The 22971-nt window shown below is 40.4% G+C and overlaps 1 protein-coding gene across 1 annotated transcript in view; it reads right to left on the bottom strand.

Annotated features, from left to right (window-relative positions):
* SCFD1 (sec1 family domain containing 1) overlaps positions 1–22971 on the bottom strand; it is a 275000-nt gene that overhangs the window by 158389 nt on the left and 93640 nt on the right. Inside the window, exons 11-12 of the mRNA XM_073609415.1 lie at positions 6039–6178; positions 4377–4467 (exon numbers count right to left, since the gene is read on the bottom strand). Of these exons, the coding sequence (XP_073465516.1) occupies positions 4377–4467; positions 6039–6178 (231 nt within the window). The remainder of the gene's footprint in view (positions 1–4376; positions 4468–6038; positions 6179–22971) is intronic.

Raw genomic sequence — 22971 nt, 5'->3', positions numbered from 1 at the left:
TCACTGTATTGCCCTCCAGCCCTTCTGCAAACAAACTGCCTCCTGCTCCAGCCAAATATTTCAACTTTTGACTCATCAGTCCAGAGAACCTGCTGACATTTTTCTGCACCCCAGTTCCTATGTTTTCGTGCCTTGAAAAAGCATTAATACCCCTTGAAATTTTCCACATTTTGTCATGTTACAACCAAAAACATAAATGGATTTTATTGGTATTTTATGTGATAGACCAACACAAAGTGGCACATAATTGTGAAGTGGAAGGAAAATGATAAATAGTTTTCAAATTTTTTTATAAATAAATATCTGAAAAGTGTGGCATGCATTTGTATTCAGCCCCCCCGAGTGAATACTTTGTAGAACCATCTTTTGCTGCAATTACAGCTGCAAGTTTTTTGGGGTATGTCTCTACCATCTTTGCACATCTAGAGAGTGACATTTTTGCGCATTCTTTGCAAAACAGCTCAAGCTTTGTCAGAATGGATGGAGAGCATCTGTGAACATCAAAGTCTTTCTACAGAGTCTCAATTGGATTTAGGTCTTGACCCTGACTGGGCCATTCTACCGCATGAATATGCTTTAATCTAAACCCTTCCATTGTAGCTCTGGCTGTAGGTTTAGGGTCGTTGTCCTGCTGGAAGGTAAACCTCCACCCAAGTCTCAAGTCTTTTGCAAACACTAATGGCGCGTACACACGATCGGACATTCCGACAACAAAATCCTGGATTAATTTCCGACGGATGTTGGCTCAAACTTGTCTTGCATACACACGGTCGCACAAATGTTGTTGGAAATTCCGAATGTCAAGAACGCAGTAAAGTACAACGCGTACGACGAGCCAGGAAAAATGAAGTTCAATAGCCAGTGCGACTCTTCTGCTTGATTCCGAGCATGCATGGAATTTTGTGCGTTGGAATTGTGAACACACGATCGAAATTTCCGACAACGGATTTTGTTGTCGGAAAATTTGAGAACCAGCTCTCAAATTTTTGTTGTCAGAAATTCCGACAACAAATGTCCGATGGAGCCTACACACGGTCGGAATTTCTGACAAGCTCACATCGAACATTTGTTGTCAAAAATTCCGACCGTGTGTACGTGGCATAACAGGTTTTCTTCTAAGATTGCCCCTGTATTTGGCTCCTTCCATCTTCCCATCAACTCTGACCAGCTTCTCTGCCCCTGCTGAGGAAAAGCATGCCCGCAACATGATGCTGCCACCACCATGTTTCACGGTGGGGATGGTGTGTTCACTGTGAGGTGCAATGTTAGCTTTCCGCCACACATAGCATTTTGCTTTTAGGCCAAAAAGTTCAATTTTGGTTTAATCTGAGCATAGCACCTTCTTCCACATGTTTGCTGTGTCCCCCACAAGGCTTCTCGCAAACTGAAAACTGGACTTCTTATGGCTTTCTTCTTGCCACTCTTCCATAAAGATAAAAAAAAAATATGTAAATATCTCGCTCTTACCCTAAGAACCAATTAATAAATTGTATAAGTGCTGCTACTTCTAAAAATCTAAATACTCAATTCCAAAACGTTATATACAACAAATAAGTGCGCAATCCTAGAAATTTATTATTGTAAATATTCAAAAATAAAGTGTCCACATTGAATTTATAAAAATTGAATCATCCAATAAAATATTTTCCATATGTGCTCTTTGTGAATATTTGTGCTTCTTTTAAACAAAGGAAATATACGCCTCTTACCAGAAGGGATGGATCCCAGATTATAGGGATCAAACAACTTGATTGCAATTGAGACCACATGCGATGTTTCACTCCTTCCACTTCAGCGAGAGGACTCCCTCTTATTATATCATTGACTTTGCCTGGATATGGAAATACTTCTCATACTCCCAGCTCCACCGATAAACCTGCCGAGTGCTCTCCGGCATACGGAGGTATTTAAGAAAGCAGAAACTTCATGGTGCAGTATGTAAAACCGAGCATTTATTGAAAAAGTCTCATTGCACTTCCAGATATTAAAAACAAAAGAAAATATTCAAACACATCTGCGGACCTCATCCTGCAGGCTGGTGCATGGTGGCATCACAGAATGCAGATCCACATGACGCGTGTCGACGTAAGGCTTATGACACACAAGTTAGAAACAAATCAGTTGGCTATTATCTTAGTTTTCAGTTGAACTCAGTTTAGTTGAACAAGTAAACATTATAGTAGGTTTTACAACTGAATGTACAGAAGGCACATTAGCTCTGTGAAACTTTTATTAAAATATTGTCCACTGACTGAGGATTCAGTCCCCCTTTTGAGGCCAAAACAGCCCTGACCCATCAAGGCATGGACTCCACTAGACAAAGCATCACACTGCCTCCACCAGCTTGCCTGTTTCCCATACTGCATCGTGGTGCCAACTATTCCCCAGGGAAGTGATGCACATGCACCCGGCCATCCACATGATGTAAAAGAAAAAACGTGATACATCAGACCAAGCCATCTTCTTCCATTGCTTGGTGGTCGAGTCCTGATGCTCACATGCTCATTGTAGGCACTTTTGGCTGTGGACACGGGTCAGCCTGACGTAGCCCTATACGCAACAAAATGCGATCCACTGTGTGTTCTGACACGTTTATATCAGAACCAGCATTTACTTTTTCAGCAATTTGCGCTCACTAGCTCTTCTATTGATTGAACTACACAGGCCAGCCTTCACTCCCCACATGCATTAATGAGCTATGGCCATCCATTACCCTGTCACCGGTTTGCCGCCCATGGGCCACTTTTGGAAGGTCCTGACCACTGCAGACTGGGAACATTTCAGAGAGCTGCAGTTTTGGAGTTGCTCTGACCCAGTAGTCTAGGCAATACAATTTGGCCCTTGTCAAAGTTGCTCAAATCATCATGCTTGCCCATTTTTTCTGCCTTCAACATATCAACTTCAGGAACAACAGGTTCACTTGCCATCGCATATATTTCACTCACTTCCAGATGCCATTGTAACAAGATAGTCGATATTATTCACTTTACCTTTCAGAGGTCATAATGTTATGACTGATTAATGTATTTTAGCTTAAGCTTAATTGAACAAGCTGAGGTTAGAAGACGAATGCTTTCTATGCAGAAGTGAGCCTGATTTCGCACTCTCCAGCTTTAGTAAATAAACCCCACCATGTAAGATTTGTACAAAATCACTGTTAAGCTTCACTGTTGTTTGCATATAACTGTTCATCAAAGTAGCTACATAGCAATGGGGCCTCCAACAAACCAACCCTGAACACAGTCAGTTTGTGTCCAGGCTCTTCATTTCTGCAGTTTTGGCCCCACACACACTGGCAGCAGCTAATCAGCCAGTTTGTATGCAGCCATAGCACAAACTGTTGCTGTGCCCGAAGGCGGTGTTTAGCAACTTCTGAATGCAGCAAACTATCTGTGGATGAATTGTTGTGCGAATGTAGCCTTATAGCACTTTCAGTATTGTAGCGCACTCATAAACGATCCAAATGACACCTATACCAGTTCATAGTACAGAACAATAGCGCACTAAACGAGAGAAAGGGGGTAATCATGGATAAGCAGAGGGAAAATGTTGTTTGTGTGTGTGTTGCCAGCTGTGGTAGAACAGAGGACATAGGAAACTGGATCGTGGCTACACAATGAGAGATTACCCCCAAGCATGATTGAGCTTAGCTATGTCTTCTTGTGCCTCCTTATGAATCATTTAATGAGCTTTTATGTCTCACTTACCAACAGGGATCATCAGAATAGAAGGTGAGGGGGTCAGGCTAGAATGAATGATAAAACTGCAGCTGCCCACATCTGTAGAACTACTCTTAACCTGTTTTCATTAAAGCAAACCTTATATATTTTTCACATTATTCTCAGATTAAATAGCCCAGGTTTGCTATAGGTTTACATTTAGGGCTCAGTCACATTGGAACATGGTGCAGGAAACCTGCATTCCTTATACATATACCGCAGTCTGCTGCAGTTGTCATGTCAATATGATCCTAACACCACCCCAAATGCAGATCACAAACGCAGTGCTTTTTTCTGCCCCGGATAACATGGTACTGTAGTAAACCGATATCTGGTGCAGTGCTTTTATGAAAAGTAGTGCATGCATTGCTTTTAATTCAATACAGTGTGCTTTCAGCTTAGCAAAGTCGCATAGGAATCACACAGTGACGCATTCAACGTTCCTGTGCAATTCAGGTATGAACTGGCCTTAAAGATAATTTGCGTTTCAATATGTTTATGCTCTAGTCACTTGCTTACTTTTTAGGATGCCTGGCATTGTAATTCTTATGCAACATATATTTTGAAAGGGTCTGAAAATGAAACAATTGGCCACTAAAAATAAAAACATAAAAATGAAACCTACTGCATAATACATTGATGATAGTGACTCCTTACCATAATAGTTTTGAGTCTTTTAACTTCATCTTCTTGATTGCGGTAAGATTCCAACTCTTGCTGCACTGATTCAGCAACTTCAGGAAAAGGGCTATGGAGATTAACAGAGATGGCTCATAGACTGTGTATATGATTGCTAGTAAGCATAGGGTGAAGTGGGTCAGGGGAATCCTCCCTTTAGTCTAAAGCAAAGGAATGTACAGCACATTTTTCTTAAAACAGAAGATATAAACATGTCATCAATATCTTAAAAAAATGTATGCCTTGTTTTTTTGGGATTTGTGTTATAAGTGATGTAAATACCTTGTTTTAAAAGTGTACACTATATTGTAATAAGTTTGCTATAAAATATTGGGATTTTAGGGATAAGAACCATGGGTTCATAGAAAGTTACCATGCACAGACTTTCAAATGTAACATGAAATAATAAAATGCCAACAAAGTGAGAATCACGTCTCTTGCATACCATCTGCGTGTTCCCGATGAGGGAGTTTGGCGCCAATCGCTGAGCACTGATTGAGCTCAGGTGCGGACGCCATCCCTTCTGGGATACACGCATGTGGTGCTGGTGGCATGTATATATACATTCCAATTTGGAGCAGGCTGTTCACACGGCTGGTTTCCTTTTGGGATTTCCTGCGGATCAGTTGTTGGTCCGCCGGTACTGTATAGATGCAGCATTGAGGTAAAGTCCCTTTGGTTAATTTGCACTGTTTCAATTTGGTTGTCATGTTTTTTGTTACACTTTTTTTTTTTTTTTCCCTCATCACTTGGAAATTTTCACCCACCTCACTATCCTCTTTAACTCAGCCTAGTACCATGCATATCAGTCACTCAGTCAATTTCCCTTGTTATCACTACCTCATACAATTAGACTGGGTTTATTATTTATTAACTACTCCACTAGAACTACTACATATTTAATATTTATTCCCAGATACTCTCGTCTGATGAGCTACATACCATCACTATAATTGTATGGACACCATTCCTGACCCAGGCACTCTCCCACATTACCTTATGCTGCAATCCTCTATACATGTCACCTCAGCCCCCGTGGAAAGGTCATTTATCTCTGGCTCACCTTGGGCCATTTACCACATGCCTTATTACCTGCCCGACTTGGTATGTGTGTGTGGCCAATTACTCATAGCATAAGTTTACTCATTTTTTCCCCTCTATATTGAGTGTGGTTTACCATGTTTATTATATTCTATAGGCAATTGTCGCATCTGCTCCTGATGAGTAAAGGCATTCACGAAACGCATTGAGCTACGAGTTAAATCTGATGCCACTTCTACCCTAGCTATGTATTTATATTTATTTACCATGTGATCATGGACACAGTCATCGGTTATGCCACTCTTGGCACCTATAGACCATATTATCGCTTTATATGCCAGTATTTATATTACCATGCATCTATTATGACATGCGTTTTTATTGATATGTATTGTTGTCTACTATGTTTACATCTTGTGCTAAGGATATACATGTTTATATATGAAATTCTTTTTGTCTATCATTACTATGTTACGAATTAAAAACTTTTTACTCCTACCTCCACATTTCACTCGCTTTATTTAAAGTCCCAACTTCCCTTTGTTATATAAGTGAGAAAGATGGGATGAAAAAATACAGATTCAGTATTTCTCAACACACCTGCCTTTATGTTTTTGCCAGAACTTATCAGACACTGTTAGATCATAAGACTTTTTGTTCTTCTTCTTTGGTCGGGCTCCAGAGGGGCTACTTTCTGCTGCTGGGGTCTCTTCTAGATTTACTCTGTTAAGATGAAAGTCCTATAACAGATGAAAGTGTGAAGGTTAGGGCTGTTCCACATACATCTGTCAACAAGTGACTTAGCATGTAAAAAAACACAACAGACAAACACGATGAACCCAATCTTTAAAAGACCGTCTATCAGTATTATAAGTAACAAAACATATACAGGGTATTTATTAAAGAATCTGCAACACTTTCTGGCATTAGAAAGTCATGTGCCTAATTCTTAAAAGTACTGTGACAGTTTTGTTAACAGCAGGCAGGTGTGGCAGATTGAGGTAGTTTTTATTTGTGTTGCTATGGCTGCAACAAATCAAAATGAATTACTGCCAGTTCAAATATAGTAAACTGGAAAAAATGTAACCACATCTCACCAAGCCACTGTACATAAATGGCCAGGTGGGAGTAGCGTCGTTCTGGGAGGACGTACCTGTACATCTTCTTGGTAGTGCACTTTGTGCGCAACAGCTTGATCTGTGACGGTTGTGTCCACCTGATACAGCGGATCATCGATCGGGGTACCGGGCCACTATGATTGGCCCTGGTGCCATGTGATAGCTGTGAGCAATCATACGTTCAGTAGTAAACAATGGCTTTTATTCATGATGTATTTGCTTACTACTGTGATCTCTGACATTGATCACAGTAAACACATAGTACAAGGCCAATCAGTGTGTCATGAATTTTTGATTAATGATTACATTTTTATTTTTACATACTGTCAACAGAGCAAGTGCAGTGCCATGTGTCAGTGTTCAGGTGTGAACAAGCCCGAAAAGTGCAGCCAGTCACAGCCCATCACCACACCAGCCACATTGTTGCCAGACCAGTGTAGCTAGAATAAGTGTTCCCAATTGCTAGCACACCAGACCAGTGCAGCCAGTAACAGTGTCCCTGATTGTCACCACACCAGTGCTGTGTTGCTACTGCCTGCACTAACTTTGGCTTGTCTTTTGATAATGTTTCTGCCTGCTGCCTGGATCGATCCTTTGCCCGTTTGCTGACCATGTGCCACCTAGACTGACCTACATGGACATCCAACAGACTATGTTTGTGCGAGACACCAGTCCCAACTGCACTCCTGGAACCACAGTAACTCTTTTCTTCTTTCTTTCTTCAGCCTCCTGTACTTCCTGGCCAGTGAACATGGCATTCCTGAGGGTTAGACACTTACCAGTAGGCTAGGCTTACTTGGCTTATAGAACTGGGACTGCTACAGGTGATGCTACACTAAGCTATATTCCATAACCACTCGTACAGAGGCAACCATTACAGTACATTGGTTCTGATACAACTGGTTGATTTGTGTGATATACCAGATACAATGTCCCATACATAGTCAGTCCAGACAGTGAAAAAGTCTCACAAATCTGGTATCACCATACTTGGGAGTAGTAGAATGTGTTTTGGGTTGTAATTCGAGGTATGCCTATTATGTGTTTGAGAAATATCATTAAACTGATAACTTTGTGTAAAAAATGTTCATTTTAATTTTTTTATGCATTATCCAAAAACTTGTGGCAAAAAATGATGTCTTCAAAAGAATTACCATGCCTCTTAACAAATTTCTTGAGATGTTCACATTGCAAAATGTGGTCATTTTATGGGGGTTTCTACTGTCCTGGTGCTCGAGGGCCTCCAAAAAAAATGTAATAGGTAGTCAGGAAATTAGATTTGTAATTGACAACGTTGTGTAAAAAAAAAACAAAAAAAAGATTTATTTATTTTCATTCCCTATTATCTAAACACTTGTGGCAAAAAATGAAGTCTTCAGAAGACTTACCATGTCTCTTAGAAAATACCTTGGGGTGTTTGCTTTCTTAGATATGGTAATTTTATGGATGTTTCCCACTGTCCTGGTGCTCCAGGGCCTCCAAAAATGGTAGGTAGTCAAGAAATTAGATGCATAATTTATGCTCCTTGAAAGCCCAAAGATGCTCCTTGGATTTTGGGCCCCTCTATGCATCTAGGATGTGAAAAAGTGTCATATATCCCACGTATCCTCATACTTGGGAGGCACATCAGAATGTGTTTCGGGGTGTAATTATAGTATTAAGTACAGTGAGGAAAATAAATATTTGACCCCCTGCAGATTTTGTAAGTTTGCCCACTTACAAAGAAAAGAAGGATTTGTCTATAATTTTATCATAGGTGTATTTTAAATGATAGAGATAGACTATCAACCAAAGATCATCCAAAAATCCAGGAAAAAAAAACACTCTACAAATGTTATAAATTGAGTTGAAGTTCAGCGAGTAAAATAAGTATTTGATCCCCAAGCAAAACATGACTTAGTATTTGGTGGAGAAACCCTTGTAGACAAGCACAGAGGTAAGACGTTTCTTGTAGTTACCAGGTTTGCACACATCTCAGGAGGGATTTTGGTCCACTCTTCTTTACAGATCTAAATCCTTAAGGTTTCTTAGCTGTCGCCTGGCAACTCAAACTTTCAGCTCCTCCATAAATTTTCTATGGATTAACCACCTCAATACACAGCACTTACACCTTCCTGCCCAGGCCATTTTAAGCTCTTTCAGCTCTGTCACACTTTGAATGACAATTGCGCGGTCATGCTACACTGTAACCATGTGAAATTGTTATCATTTTCTTCACACAAATAGAGCTTTCTTTTGGTGGTATTTAATCACTCCTGGGTTTTTTATTTTTTTACTAAAGAAAAAAAAAAAAAAAAAAAAAAAAAAAAAAGACCAAAAATTTTGAAAAAAAAAAAGTTTTTCTTAGTTTCTGTCAGTAAATTTTGTAAATAAGTAATTTTTGTCCTTCACTGATGGGCGCTGATGAGGCGGCACTGATAAGGTGCCACTTATGGGCACTGATTAGGTGGCACTGATGAGGAGGCATGAAATATGCCGCACTTACGGGCACTGATAGGCGGTACTGGGCACAGATAGGCGGCACTGATGGGTGGGTGGCATTGATAGACAGCAGTGATGAGCATTGATAGGCAGCACGGATAGCCAGCACTTACTGGCATCACTAATGGCCACTGATTGGTTGCAGTGGTGGGCAATCATTTCTGGCACTGGTTGGCACTAATTGTAATCAGGGCACTGATGATCATTGCCCTGCATACATACCTAGCTGTCACCTGTGAGGAGATGCTGCTTAGCGGCTCTCCTCTCCTCACACTCTGTCAGTGTGAGGCGAGGAGCGCCGATTACCGGCATCTCCGTGTTTACATGTGACCGGCTGTGATTGGACACAGCCGATCACATGGTTAAAGAGCCGCAGCCCCTTACACAGATTGGGGTCGCGCCGTGTCCTAGCAACATGGCGCATCAAATGACGTCCACCCAGAACCAGAGCCGCACCACCCAGCCGTCATTTGATGGTGGGTGGGCAGTAAGTGGTTAAGGTCTAGTGACTGGCTAGGCCACTCCATGACCTTAATGTGCTTCTTCTTGAGCCACTCCTTTATTGCCTTGGTGGTATGTTTTGGGTCATTGTCATGCTGTCATGCTGGAAGACCCATCCACGATCCATCTTCAGTGTTCTGGCTGAGGGAAGAAGGTTCTCATCCAAGATTTTACAATACATGGCCCCATCCATTGGCCCCTCAATGCATCAAAGTCAGCCTGTACCTTTAGCAAAGAAACAGTCCCAAAGCATATTGTTTCCACCTCTGTTTTTCCACCTCTTCAGACAGGCCTGTACATGTGCCATCTTCAGAATGGGGACCTTGCAGGCACTGCAGGATTTCAATCCATGGAGGTGTACTGTGTTACCAATGGTTTGTTTAGTGACTGTGGTCCCAACTGCCTTGAGATCATTCACAAGCTCCTCCCCTGTAGTTCTGGGCTGATCCCTTACTTTTCTCATGATCCTCCTTACCCTACGAGGCAAAATCTTGCATGGAGCTCCAAACCGAGGGCGATTGATGGTTATTTTGTACTTCTTCCATTTGCGAATAATTGCTCCAACAGTTGTCTCCTTCTCACCAAGCTTCTTGCTGGCAGTCTTGTAGCCCATTCCAGCCTTTTGCAGGTCTACAATCTTGTCCCTGACGTCCTTTGACAGCTCTTTGGTCTTGCCCATAAAGTTGAGGTTTGAATGGAAGAAAGAGATTCTGTGGACAGGTGATTTTTTACACATAACAAGTTGTCGTTAGGAGCACCTTCTTGAAATTGACATAACTAATCTGTGTACCACATGAGCACATACTGTAGCCAGTCGGTGGGAGCCAGAATTATTGTTGATTGGTAGGGGATCAAATACTTATTTTACTAACTGAACTGCAACATTTGTATCATGTGTTTTTTCTGGACTTTTGGTAAATATTCTGTCTCTATCATTTAAAATACACCTATGATAGAAATTATAGACCCTTCATTTATTTGTAATTGGGCAAACTTACAAAATCTGCACGGGATCAAATAATTACTTTCCCACTGTATGCCTATGCCGTGTGTGAGAAATAATTTGTTTAAATTATAACTTTGTGAAAAAAATTATTTCATTTCTTCATTTTCCAAATAATTGCGCCAAAAAATTACAAGTTTAAAAAACTCACTGCGCCTCTTACTAAATACCTTGGGCCATCTACTTTCCGATAGGGGGTCATTTAGGGGGGTATCTGTACTGTCCTGGCATTTTATGGCCTCAAGAAATTAGGCAGTCAGTACATCAGGACTGATCAATTTTTAAAAATACAGTATATACCATAATTTGTAGACTCTGACTTTCACACCGACTAAATAAAATATACTGATTTGGGTTTTTACCAAAAAAAAAATGTAGCATTATACACTTTGGCCTACATTTATGAAGTAAGGTTATTTGTAAATTTTCATAAAGGAATGTTTTTCAAAATGTCCTATATTTTTTCATTTATATAGAAGAAAAAAAACAGTGGTGATTAAATATCACCAAAAGAAAGCTCTGTCTCAAAATAATGATATAAATTTCATTTGGGTACAGTGTTGCATGACTAATTGTCAAAGTATGACAGAGCTTAAAATTGAAAAATAGTAAAAAAAAAAAAAAAAAAAAAGAAGAAAAATGAAAAAGTCTCCTCAGCTTGCTCTCCACCTGTTGTGCTCCAAGCTTCATTTTGGACCTGCGTTCCTCGATCGTATGACGTCACGTTTGGGTGTTCCCGTCTACTTGATCCGGTCGGTGGTTGCTCTGGCGGCCTCTCGGTCCCCTCTTAGCTTCCTCGTTGCCGAGTGATCCCGCCACACACCATTGGGGATCCCATCAAGACTCCACACTGTCCATCCAGCTCTGCATATGCTGGCTTCCCTCTTTCTAGTGACATCCAGGAACACATGAAAGTTTTGTCATCGCAGCACTGCCCCACCAAGCCAGTCCACCACCAACTGTGGCTTAAGGTACTGTCACAGTGAGGAGCACACTTTGCAGTAGTTCCATCCATGCAAGGAGATGTCTAGATAATTTTTCATCCAATCACGTTATTATTAAATCGACACGTTTTTATCTCATTGAATGTTTTTATTATTTGACAGTTTGTCCTTTCAAGACTGTCCCGATCAGCGCTTTCAATTGTGGTTGCTCCTGAATGTTTTTACTTGTATTCACACCCCTCCTGGCGCCAGACTGTTTTTGTCTGTTCAAAAATGAAAAATAGCCTGGGCAGGAAGTGGATGAAAGCCTCAGGTCTTGAGGTGGTTAAGGCCAATTTAGGCAGTATACAGACAGGCCAGAGTGAGGCCTCTGTGTAGTAAAGAGCAGGACATGCTTGCATGTGTCACCCCCATCTGTTATTGGTTGCTAGGATGCCAACAGCTGAACAGCTTCATTGGTTGCTAGGACAAAAACCACCAGAGTCCTAGCAGCCAATGATACAAGGATGAATCTTAAAAGAGGATTATGCCTGCTGGGGATTGCTGAGAGACTAACTACCTGCCAGGTCCTGCTTCCTTGTGCACAGAGGACAGCAGTGGGTGGATTTCACAGCTGTTAACAGCTATATAATCTGCTTGCTGCCAATCACAGGGGTATTAAACCTGAGGAGGAACTTCAGCTTCCCTATCAGGCTCTACCCATTGTCAAGCTAAGGAGAGGCGAACCTCATTGGGAATTAGTGTCTCAACAGCGGGCTCTGTCCACCTAAATATCTAAACTCAAAACACAGAAAACTGGCAGACCTTTAGTCGCTGAAGAGTCTCAGCTATTGCACCTGCCTGTGTGACTATGTAGCCTGAACAGGATGTTCACCTAGGGATCTAAGTGTTATTTAATTGCACCCAGGATGGGAACTCTGGCCTTAGTGTTGCCCCTGCCATGAGTAGGAAACATGTACAGGTCTCACACATGGAAGCTGCATTATGGTTTGTCCACCCCTCTCTCTCACCTTCCTCATTTATAGTGCATCAATGTACATTGCATGAATTTTAGTTAACTTTTTTTTGCAGATTCCTACCTGTTTCTGCTGGATCAAAAACGGTATGTTGTGGGCATAGTGAATTTGAATGGGAAAGATTTTGTCAATATTAATCAGCTGATGCGCCTGCATGGTTCTAATGAGCAAAGTTGTAGTATTGCCATTCCTTTAGAAGTAATGAACCCTTTTGGAGAATCAACCACAAAAAATAAATTTTTTTTGCAGAGGATGCCTAAAATCTTATTGTTACTTAGTGCAGACTTCTGAAAAAATCAGTGAGCCAAAATCACACATTTTGGGGACATTCTGTACTCCCAACTTTGCTATATTGTAATGAAGTTTACAGAAAATTACAGTGGTTGCAGAATTAAAAGGAAAAGTACTTTTTAATTAAAGGGGTTGTAAAGGTAAATTTTTTTTTTTTTTAAATAACAAACATGTTATACTTACCTTCACTGTGCAGCTCGTTCTGCACAAAGTGGCCCCGAACCTGCTCTTCTGGGGTCCCTCGGCGGCTGTCTCAGCTCCTCCCCGCAATAATAACCACCTTAATGCGAGCTCTCTCACATGGTGGTTAGTTATTGCGGGCGCGCTCCCGTGATACAGCCGGGGGCTATAGCCGCTCGCTGTATCACTCGGCCCCGCCCCCGGCGCGCCGCGTCATTGGCTGTGATTGACAGCAGCGCGAGCCAGTGGCTGCGCTGCTTTCAATCCATCCACTATAGCCAATCAGCGACCAGGCTGATCGGCTGAATGGAGGTCGGGAGCGAGCAGCCGAGTTTCGAGGTGTCAGGTAAGTAAAACGGGGGGGCTGGGGGCGGCGGTATTTTCAAAAGTTTTTTCACCTTAATGCATAGAATGCATTAAGGTGAAAAAATTTATACCTTTACAACCCCTTTAACATTTAAATACAATATGGCTTAAGTAGCATTTGTACTGTATATGCTATATATTTTCTTTCTACTTTTTGCGAAAAACCCTTTAAGGCTTTTTACAGCAAAAGGGGTGAAAACATCTGCAATCAAAACAACTTGTTTTTTATTTTTAAACAACATTTTCTTCCACCTCCACATTGTGGATCATTTTGTGTAGATCAGTTAAAAAACATCAAATAAATGTTTCTAATTTATAGGCTTGAGCACAACAAAATATGGAATGGTCCAAAAGAATAAAATAGTTGTGCCAGTCATTATACATGTTTTATTGACCAAACTATAGAAGAACAAATGATGCTTTGTGAGCCTGACAAGATATATGTTAAAGAGGTCTATTTACTTTTAGACAGCTTCAAATATTTTAAAACCAGGGCATTTGACACAGCTGGAAAAGGAAATTCATTTCAAACTATGATTAACACATTACTTTTCCATGAGCCATAGCACAAGCATATAGCACTATGACTGTAAGAGATCTCCAGCTCTGAAAGCCCAAGACCTGTCTAGTTGAAACTGTTGGCAGATACATATTCCTGAATGGTAAAACATAATTCACAATTCACTAAAAATAATGTGATGTTTTCCCAATACCACCATATTTATCTTTCTTCCAGCTATTTCTTAAAACAGATGAAAGTTATGTCTCTGTAACTGTTCACAAGAGGAAGGTAACAGAACACATCTCCTCTTCATTTAATGACAAAGACAGGATAGCAGTCAGCTAAACTAATCTACTGTATACGATTAAAGTGGAAGGTACTAGATCAGTTATACCATTGATATTGTTATCACAACTTAAACCCAAAACAATTAACAACCTAGGGTTACACAATATAAAAGTACAAACCGATTAACCTCTTCCCACCCGGCCAATGTACATAAATGGCCGGGTTGAAGCTTCACTGTTCTGAGTGGACGTACCCGTTCGTCCCTCAGAACGGGTGCCTGCTCGCGGCCACGATGCCATGCATTGGTGCGATCCTGTGATGGTTGTAAACACAGGACACAGCCAAGATGGGCGTTGTGATTGGCCCTCCCGAACATCTGTCACAGTGTCCCCATGAACATCTGTACCAGTGCACAAAACATCTGCAAAAGTGTTCCATTGTGACATCAACATCTGTCAGTGTCCGTCAATGGACGATCAACATCTGTCATAGTGTACAAGTGCACATAAAATTCTATTAGTATACCAGTGTCCCAATAAATAAATAAAACATTTAAAGCACCCCCGTGCTAAGGTGAATGCACACATTGGTCCCTTACGCATATGTAAACAGCAATCGCACCACACATGTGAGGTATCGCCGCAATCAGAGCGAGAGCAATAATTCTAACACCAGACATCCTGTGTCACTCTAAACTGGTAACCAATAAAGGCTTATACAGCATCACCTATAAAGATTTTTAAATACCGAAGTTTGGCACCATTTCACAAGCATGCGCAATTTTAAATTGTGATATGTTTGGTATCTATTTACCCAGCGCAACACCATATTTTATATTTTACCAAAAATGTTGCTATTATATAGCCTCTGTGTGCATTAAAATGTATTTATGCATTAGTGTGCAAAATTGCGTTCGAAAAACTGCTGTGCAAATACCATGTGACATAAAAATTAGCAAAACCCACCATTTTATTATCTAGTGCCTACACTTAAAAAATATATGTTTGGGGATTCCAAGTCATTTTCTAGCAAAAATACAGATTTTTTACTTGTAAACAAAAAGTGTCGGAATAAGGTCTGGTCTTAAAGTAGATAATGGCTGAAGCATTCCTTGGATGTTGCGCTTCTCTATGTGGCCAGGCTGTGAAAAAGTCTCACACATGTGGTATCACCGTACTCAGGACGAGAAGAAGAATGTATTTTGGGGTGTAGTTGCAAGTATGCCTATGCTGTGTGTGAGAAATAACTTGTTAAAAGGAGAAGTCCAGCCTGAGTTCATTTGGCTGGGCTTCTCCTATGAGTCACAGGAGTGCAATTAATTTTGCACTCCTGTGACCCGTTTTCAGTACAGAGCGGGTTGAAGTCCGCTCTCTGCTGACGTCACAGGAATCAGTCCAGGCACCGCAACATTACAACAATAAAGTCTGTATCCGCCAGGTGCCTGGACTGATACCCGTCTCAGCCTCTCAGCGAGCCGCTGAGAGCATGAGATGGACGCTCCCCGCCCCTCCATAGCTTAGCGCTCCTGTGAGCGTGGGGGGGCAGAGCAGAGAGCTGCTGATTGATAGTCAGCAGCTCTCTGCTCAGGGAGCTGTGAGAATTGCTTGGTTCTCAGTGTAGAGGCAGTGGGGGTACCGATGTTGCATCCACCTAGGTAAGTATGAATCTGGAGAAAAAAAAATATATATATTTCTCTTTTAATATGACATTTTTGTAAAAAAAATTAAAATAAAAAATGTAATTTCTTAATTTTCTAAAGAATTGTGGGAAAAAAATTACAACTTCAAAAAACTTGTCATGCCTCTTAATAAACACCTTGGGCTGTCCTACTTTCCTTAAATTTGGGGGTATTTGTGCTGTCTTGACATGTTAGGGCCTCAAGAAATGAGATAGGCAGTAAGTACATCAGATGTTACCACAGCTTGTAGACGCTATAACTTTTACACAGCTTTGAGTTATTGTTAACAAAGAAATGTAGCAGTATAAATCTTGGTCAAAATTTATGAAGAAAAATTACTTATTTGCAAAATTTTATAACTAAGAAAAACACATTTTTTTCCCCCCCAAGATTTTCGATCTTTTTTTTTATTTGTAGTGCAAAAAATAAAAACCCCAGTGGTGAATAAAATACTACCAAAAGAAAGCTCTATTTATGTGAAAAAAAATGATAAAAATCTAATTTGGGTACAGTGTTGCATGACTGAGTAATTCTCATTGAAAGTGTGAGTGCTGAAAGCTGAAAATTGGCCTGGGTAGGAAGGTGGTTAAAGTGCCCAGTATTCAGGTGGTTAAGGTATAGCTAAACCCAAGAATAAACACATTTTAAAGGTAGTTTAACCACTTAAGGACCTCCCCATGTAGATATACCGTGGCAGTGCGGCCCTCCTGCGTGAAATCACATACCTGTACATGATTTCGTGCACAGGGTCTGCGCTGGCGACCCGCTCCCACTGTGATTGAGCACAGCGGAAGCCAATCAGCGGGCCTGGCGGATGCAATGTCCATCAGGACCAGCCTATCATTGACAGGAGAGGCAGAACAGCGGTCTGCCTATGTAAACAAGGCAGACCACCGTTCTGTCAGAGAGGAAGATGGAGATCTTGTGTTTCTGCTAAGCAGAAACAGGGATCTATGTCTTCACCCAGTTAAACCACCCTCCACACAGTTAGAAAGCACTCCCTAGGAGCACACTTAACCCTTTGATCGCCCCTGATGTTAACACCTTCCCCGCTAGTGTCATTAGTACAGTGAGAGTGCATTTTTTTTAGCACTGATCACTGTATTAGTGTCACTGGTTCCCAAAAAGTATCACTTAAGTGTCCGATTTGTCCGCTGCAATGTTGCAGTCCCGCTGAAAATCGCTGATTGCCGACATTACTAGTAAAAATAAATAAGAATTCAATAAATCGATCCCATAGTTTGTAGATAACTTTTGTGCAAACCAATCAATATACTCTTATTGGGATTTTTTTAACCAAAAATATGTAGCGGAATACATATTGGCCTAAATTGATGAATAAATTAGATTAGATTTTTTTTTAATTGGGCATGTTTTATAGCCGAAAATAAAAAAATGTGTTTTTCTTTCAAAATTGTCGGTCTTTTTTTTTGTTTATAGCGCAAAAAATAACCACAGAGGTGATCAAATACCACCAAAAGAAAGCTCTATCTGTGGGGATTAAAAAGGACATAAATTGTATTTGGGTACAGGGTCGCATGTCAGTGCAATTTTCAGTTAAAGTAGCAGAGTGCCATGTCGCAAAAAATGACCTGGTCATGAAGGGGGTAAACCTTCCGGGACTGCAGTGGTTAAAGCGGGATTCCAGCCAGTGAAATTTTTTTTTTAAAGTCAGCAGCTACAAACACTGTAGCTGCTGACTTTAAATAAATAGACTTACCTGTCCTGGGTGCCCGCGATGTCGGCCACTCGAAGCCGACCCGTCCCTCGGGTCCCGGCACCGCCATCCTAAGTAAGGGAAACAGGAAGTGGAGCCTTGCGGCTTCACTGCCAGTTTCCTACTGCGCACGCGCGAGCAGCGCGGTGCTCTGTGAATGGCCCTGTGGTTTTATGGGAACACACACACACAGTTCCCAGAAGGCAACGGGGCCGCTCACCGAGGAACAGGACACGCCGCGGAATAGGAAGAGGCAGATTAGGAAGACTGCCTAGCAACAAGGGTTCAGGTAAGTTTAATTTTTTTTTTTTCAAATTTTTTTTTTGGGATTTTTGGTGCAATTTTTTTTTTTCAGGGTGGCCCTCCACTTTAAGCTGGCCATATATTATACAATTTCCATTAGATTTACCTTCAACTATGTACTGTAGTGCCAGGTGCTGCCTGATTTTATACAAATTGAAAGTGTTTAGGTTTGACCTCATATTATATGGTTTTGGTAAATTGTACAAACAAATTGTATAATGTATAGCCAGCCTTAGTTTTTGTGGCTGAATTAATTTTCCATATTTAGGATAAGTACATCAAGTTAAGAAAATACCCACTAATCATGTCATGTCAAAAATGCAGGGTAACCGTAACTTCCTGTGACATGGAGTAAAATCTCAAACAATTTTATTTGCCTTCTCAACTAGCTTCTGTAAGCTACAACTGCCCCCAGCATGTATGAGATGAGGGGAGGAAGATGTGTTTGTAGTTCAAATCAGGAAATCAGCTTAGAGTGACAATGCTGCTCCTAAGGCAGATATTGAGCTATAGGCAGGACCACTAGGTGAAAATAATGTATAAAAAGCCCAAAAAACAAAATGAATACAACCACGACATTTAAGTACCGAAAAGCTGCAATGTATATTACAATTTAAATTTTGGACTTCAATGCACTGTAAAGAAATTTTGAAACTGGTGGCAAACATTAGATGCGAAAAAAAGTGTGAATATTATGCCAAAAAAGAGCACTGGAACTGTAAACTTTATTTTCACTCTTGCCTTGAATTTGGCCACAATCCTGGTACATATAGTACAAAACTGGGATAATGATGATGGCAGAGCAACTGACATACTCCAAAAACAGCATATGTACTATTATTAATAAGGTATCTTTGTTTCAAGTATTTTACAAAGTCACAGTAAAAGAGAGCTGCACCTTTTACAGCAACATGCACACAAGTGTACAACCCCAGCAATAAGAGCTGTACAAGTTTTCCTCTCTGAATTCCATACACTCCATTTCTCCCCGTGGTCCTTCTGGATCAAGCTTTGCTCAATCCCAAAGACTTTTCTCTAGCAGTCATCTTATTACTACTTTATATGCTGTGAATAAACACCAAAAAAGGAGGGCATGTGCTCTGTCAGCCTCTATCGCATTTCAAAAGTGGCAAATGGTTTATAGTGTTCTACTCACTCATACAGAACTCTGACAGATACTACCCACCCACACAGACACTGAACCTTACACCGCCGACATGAAGAAAATTTGTCAGAGAGCCTTTCAAGCAGATAACGCTAAATACAAGACTAAGTGGTAAGGCAGAGCTACACATAACATTTCCACAGTTCATAAAAGAAACAATGACATCATAAGGGCAATACTAGGCATACTAGTACTCACTATTTTTTTTTTATATGTGCCCACCCCTTCAGAGAAGAAGCCTGATGGATATAAATGATAAATTCCATTCCATTTACCCTTATCAAAAGTATGGCTTCATGGACTTCTAGGCTTTTAAAACACAACCAAATAGATAACTCACATAATGATTAAAATGGGCGGCACAGTGGTGCAGTGGATAGCACTTTCACCTAGCAGTAAGAAGGGTCGCTGGTTCGAATCCCAACCACGACACTACCTGCCTGGAGTTTGCATGTTCTCCCTGTGCCTGCGTGGGTTTCCTCCGGGTAGTCCAGTTTCCTCCCACACTCCAAAGACATGCTGGTAGGTTAATTGGATCCTGTCTAAATTGTCCTTTGTATGTATGAATGGGAGTTAGGGACCTTAGATTGTAAGCTCCTTGAGGGTAGGGACTGATGTGAATGTACAATGTATATGTAAAGCGCTGGGTAAATTGATGACGCTGTATAAGTACCTGAAATAAATAAATAATAAATAAGATGGATAAAGACCATATACAGGGGGTCCCCTACTTACAAACATCCGACTTACAAACTACTCCTACTTACAAACGGAGGGAGACAACAGGAAGTGAGAGGAAATCTACCCCTAGGAAGGGAAATTCACTCCTGTAAGAGTTAATATGGGAAAAAGGTGTCTCCACTGATGCTTTACCACCTATCCTTATTTCCCTAATAACCCCAAATTTTCAAAATCCAATTGTCATTGGGACAGAAAGTGAGGTGAAATCTTCTGAACAGGGGCACAGACAGCAAAACAAATGTTACAGGGGTGATAACCCTTCCCTATGCTATCTACAAAACTTAAAAATAGATTTTTTGGCTGGAGCTACACTTAAAAAATGTACCTGTTCCGACTTACAAACAGATTCAACTTAAGAACAAACCTACAGTCCCTATCTTGTTTGTAACCCGGGGACCCCCTGTACAATAAAAAGCATTTTATCTAAAAAAAAAAAAAAAAGAAGAAGAAGAAAAAAAAAAAAAGTGCATAGTTCGGTGTAACCCAAACGCCAATATAAATTACCCCACATACTACTGACCAGCTGTATAAATGAATAGAAATGGGTCTGCCACAAAACAAAGCAGCATCGCACAATCATAGATTTCCAAGTAGAGTGAGGGTTATACAGTGAGATGGGGCTCACCCAACACATTTCTCAGACATAACAGGGTCTGTTTCATCAGAGGAACATTGAAGGTATATTCACAATAATCATATGAAAATACCTAGGTAATTTGAACCATCAGAAAAAAAAAAAATATCACTCAAACTGTTGTATTGATAAATGGATATCATACATTCATTAGTAAGTGGAAAAATAAAAATAAAGGAAAGACTGGACCACCAGAGGTGCTATGTGCACTGTGTAAATAATAGTATAAATAGGTGGTGCTGCGCTCATCCTGAATGAACTAGCTAAAAGTTAATTTTGTATTCTGTGACTTGCATTGTAATGTGCATCAAAAAATATGTGTTCCACTTAGGTGGTAAATGACATTAGCCGTATAGAACTAAAAGCTCATATAACCACAAATCATAGACGTGAAAAAATAATCATCAAAAATGTGCACTGTGGTCCCCAATGAAGTCATATATTTCACACCCCAAATGAGAGTATTAGTTAGAAAATTAATTTGACATGAATAATTACTTGTACTTATGTATGGCCTTCTTTTGATGAATTTTCTAACTAATACATTCAAATTTGGAGTGTTATATACAGTTAGGTCCGTATATATTTGGACACAGGCACAATGTTCATACTTTTGGCTCTGTATGCCACCAGAATAGAATTTAAACGAAACGATACAAATGAATTTCACGTGCAGACTTTTAGCTTTAATTCAAGGGGTTGAACATAAATATAAAGTACACATTTTAGGAACTGCAACCATTTTTATACACAATACCCCCATTCTCAGGGGCTAAAATGTAATTGGACAAATGGATATAATCATACATAAAATGTTCATTTTTAGTATTTTGTCGAGAATCCTTTACTGGCAACAACTGCCTGAAGTCTGGAACCCAAGGACTGGGTTTCCTCCTTTCTGATGCTTTGTCAGGCTCTAGCTGCAGCAGTCTTCAGTTGTTCTTTGTTTTTGGGTCTTTCTGCCTTTAGTTTTGCTTTCAGCAAGTGAAATGCATGCTCAATTGGGTTGAGATCAGATGATTGACTCGGCCATTGCAGAATATTCCACTTCTTTTCCTTCAAAATCTCCTGGGTTGCTTTTGCAGTGCGTTTTGGATCATTGTCCATCTGCACTGTGAAGCGCCGTCCAATCAACTTTGCTGTATTTGGCTGAATCTGGGCTGACAGTATCTCTAAACACTGCAGAATTCATCCAGCTGCTTCTGTCTTCTTCTGTCATCAATAAACCCAGTGCCACTGGAAGCCATGCATGCCCATGCCATCATACTGCTTCCACCATTCTTTACAGATGAAGTTGTATGCTTTGGATCATAAGCTGTTCCAAGCCTTCTCCACGATTTTCATCCCTACATTCTGGTACAGATTAATCTTAGTTTCATCCATCCAAAGAATGCTTTTCCAGAACAGGTCTGGTTTTTGTAGATTTTTTTTTTGGCAAAGTCTAATTTGGCTTTTCTATTCTTCAGGCTTGTGAATGGTTTGAACCTTGTGGTGAACCCTCTGTATTTGCTCTTGTGAAGTCTTCTATGGATTATAGACTTTGACAACGATGCGCCCACCTCCTGGAAAGTGTCCTTCACTTGTCTGGATCTTGTGAATGGGTTTTTCTTTACCATAGAAAGGATCCTGCGATCATCCACCACTGTTGTTTTCTGTTGACGTCCAGGCCTTTTTATGTTGCTGAGCTCACCAGTGCGTTCTTCTTTTCTCAGAATGTACCAAACTGTTGATTTGGCCACTCCTAATGTTGCTGCTATCTCTCTGATGGATTTGTTTTGTTTTTAAAGCCTTACAATGGCCTGTTTCACTTGCATGGACAGCTCCTTTGAAAGCATGATGTAGGTTCACAGCAATAGACTCCAAATACCAAACTTAGAATCAGCTCCAGACCTTTTACCTGCCTGATTGATGAAGAAATAACAAAGAAGTAACCCACAGCTGGCCATGAAACCGCTTTTGATTGAACTGTCCAATTACTTTTGGTCCCTTAAAGGGGGGATTGCTATTCTTAGGAGCTGTAATTCCTAAACCTTTCTTCCGATTTGGATGTACGTACCCTCAAATGAAACCTGGGAGTGTGCACTTTCAGTCCATATCCATTATAAAACTATAGCTTGAATAGGTTTTGGTAAATACCTAAGGAAATAAAATTGTGCCTGTGTCCAAATATATATGGACCTAACTGTATGTATCTTCTTTAGAGACTACACTCCACATAGCTGCTCTGGTGCTCCAGTCTTATAATTGTCCCATAGTTTTCCTGTGCATGATTTTTATGGCTCAAATAGCTGTATGTGGGGACATTTATATGGAAATTTGAGTTACACAGAAGTATACACTTTTTGACAAAATGTTTCTTATTGTAATTGCTTTTATGCAATGTTAACATTAGGGTGAATAATTAAAATGTGATCTATTTGGTTTTATTTAGGTACCTCAAGATTCTGGCTGTATTTTCCAAAACTTTCTTGCATACCTTGTGGATGTGGTTCTATAACTCTGTGCCATAAATTTCCATTTAGTCTTTGTGAACATATCCAATTAGTTACATAGCTTACAAGGTTGAAAAAAACTGTTCCAACCAGCAGGAAAAATGCACTTCCAA

This window comes from Aquarana catesbeiana, linkage group LG13 (genome assembly GCF_042186555.1).
Source record: "Aquarana catesbeiana isolate 2022-GZ linkage group LG13, ASM4218655v1, whole genome shotgun sequence".
In the NCBI taxonomy this organism is placed as follows: Eukaryota; Metazoa; Chordata; class Amphibia; order Anura; family Ranidae; genus Aquarana; species Aquarana catesbeiana.
The sequence above is the reverse complement of the archived record's forward strand: the minus strand, read 5'-3'. Positions and strand labels throughout refer to the sequence as shown.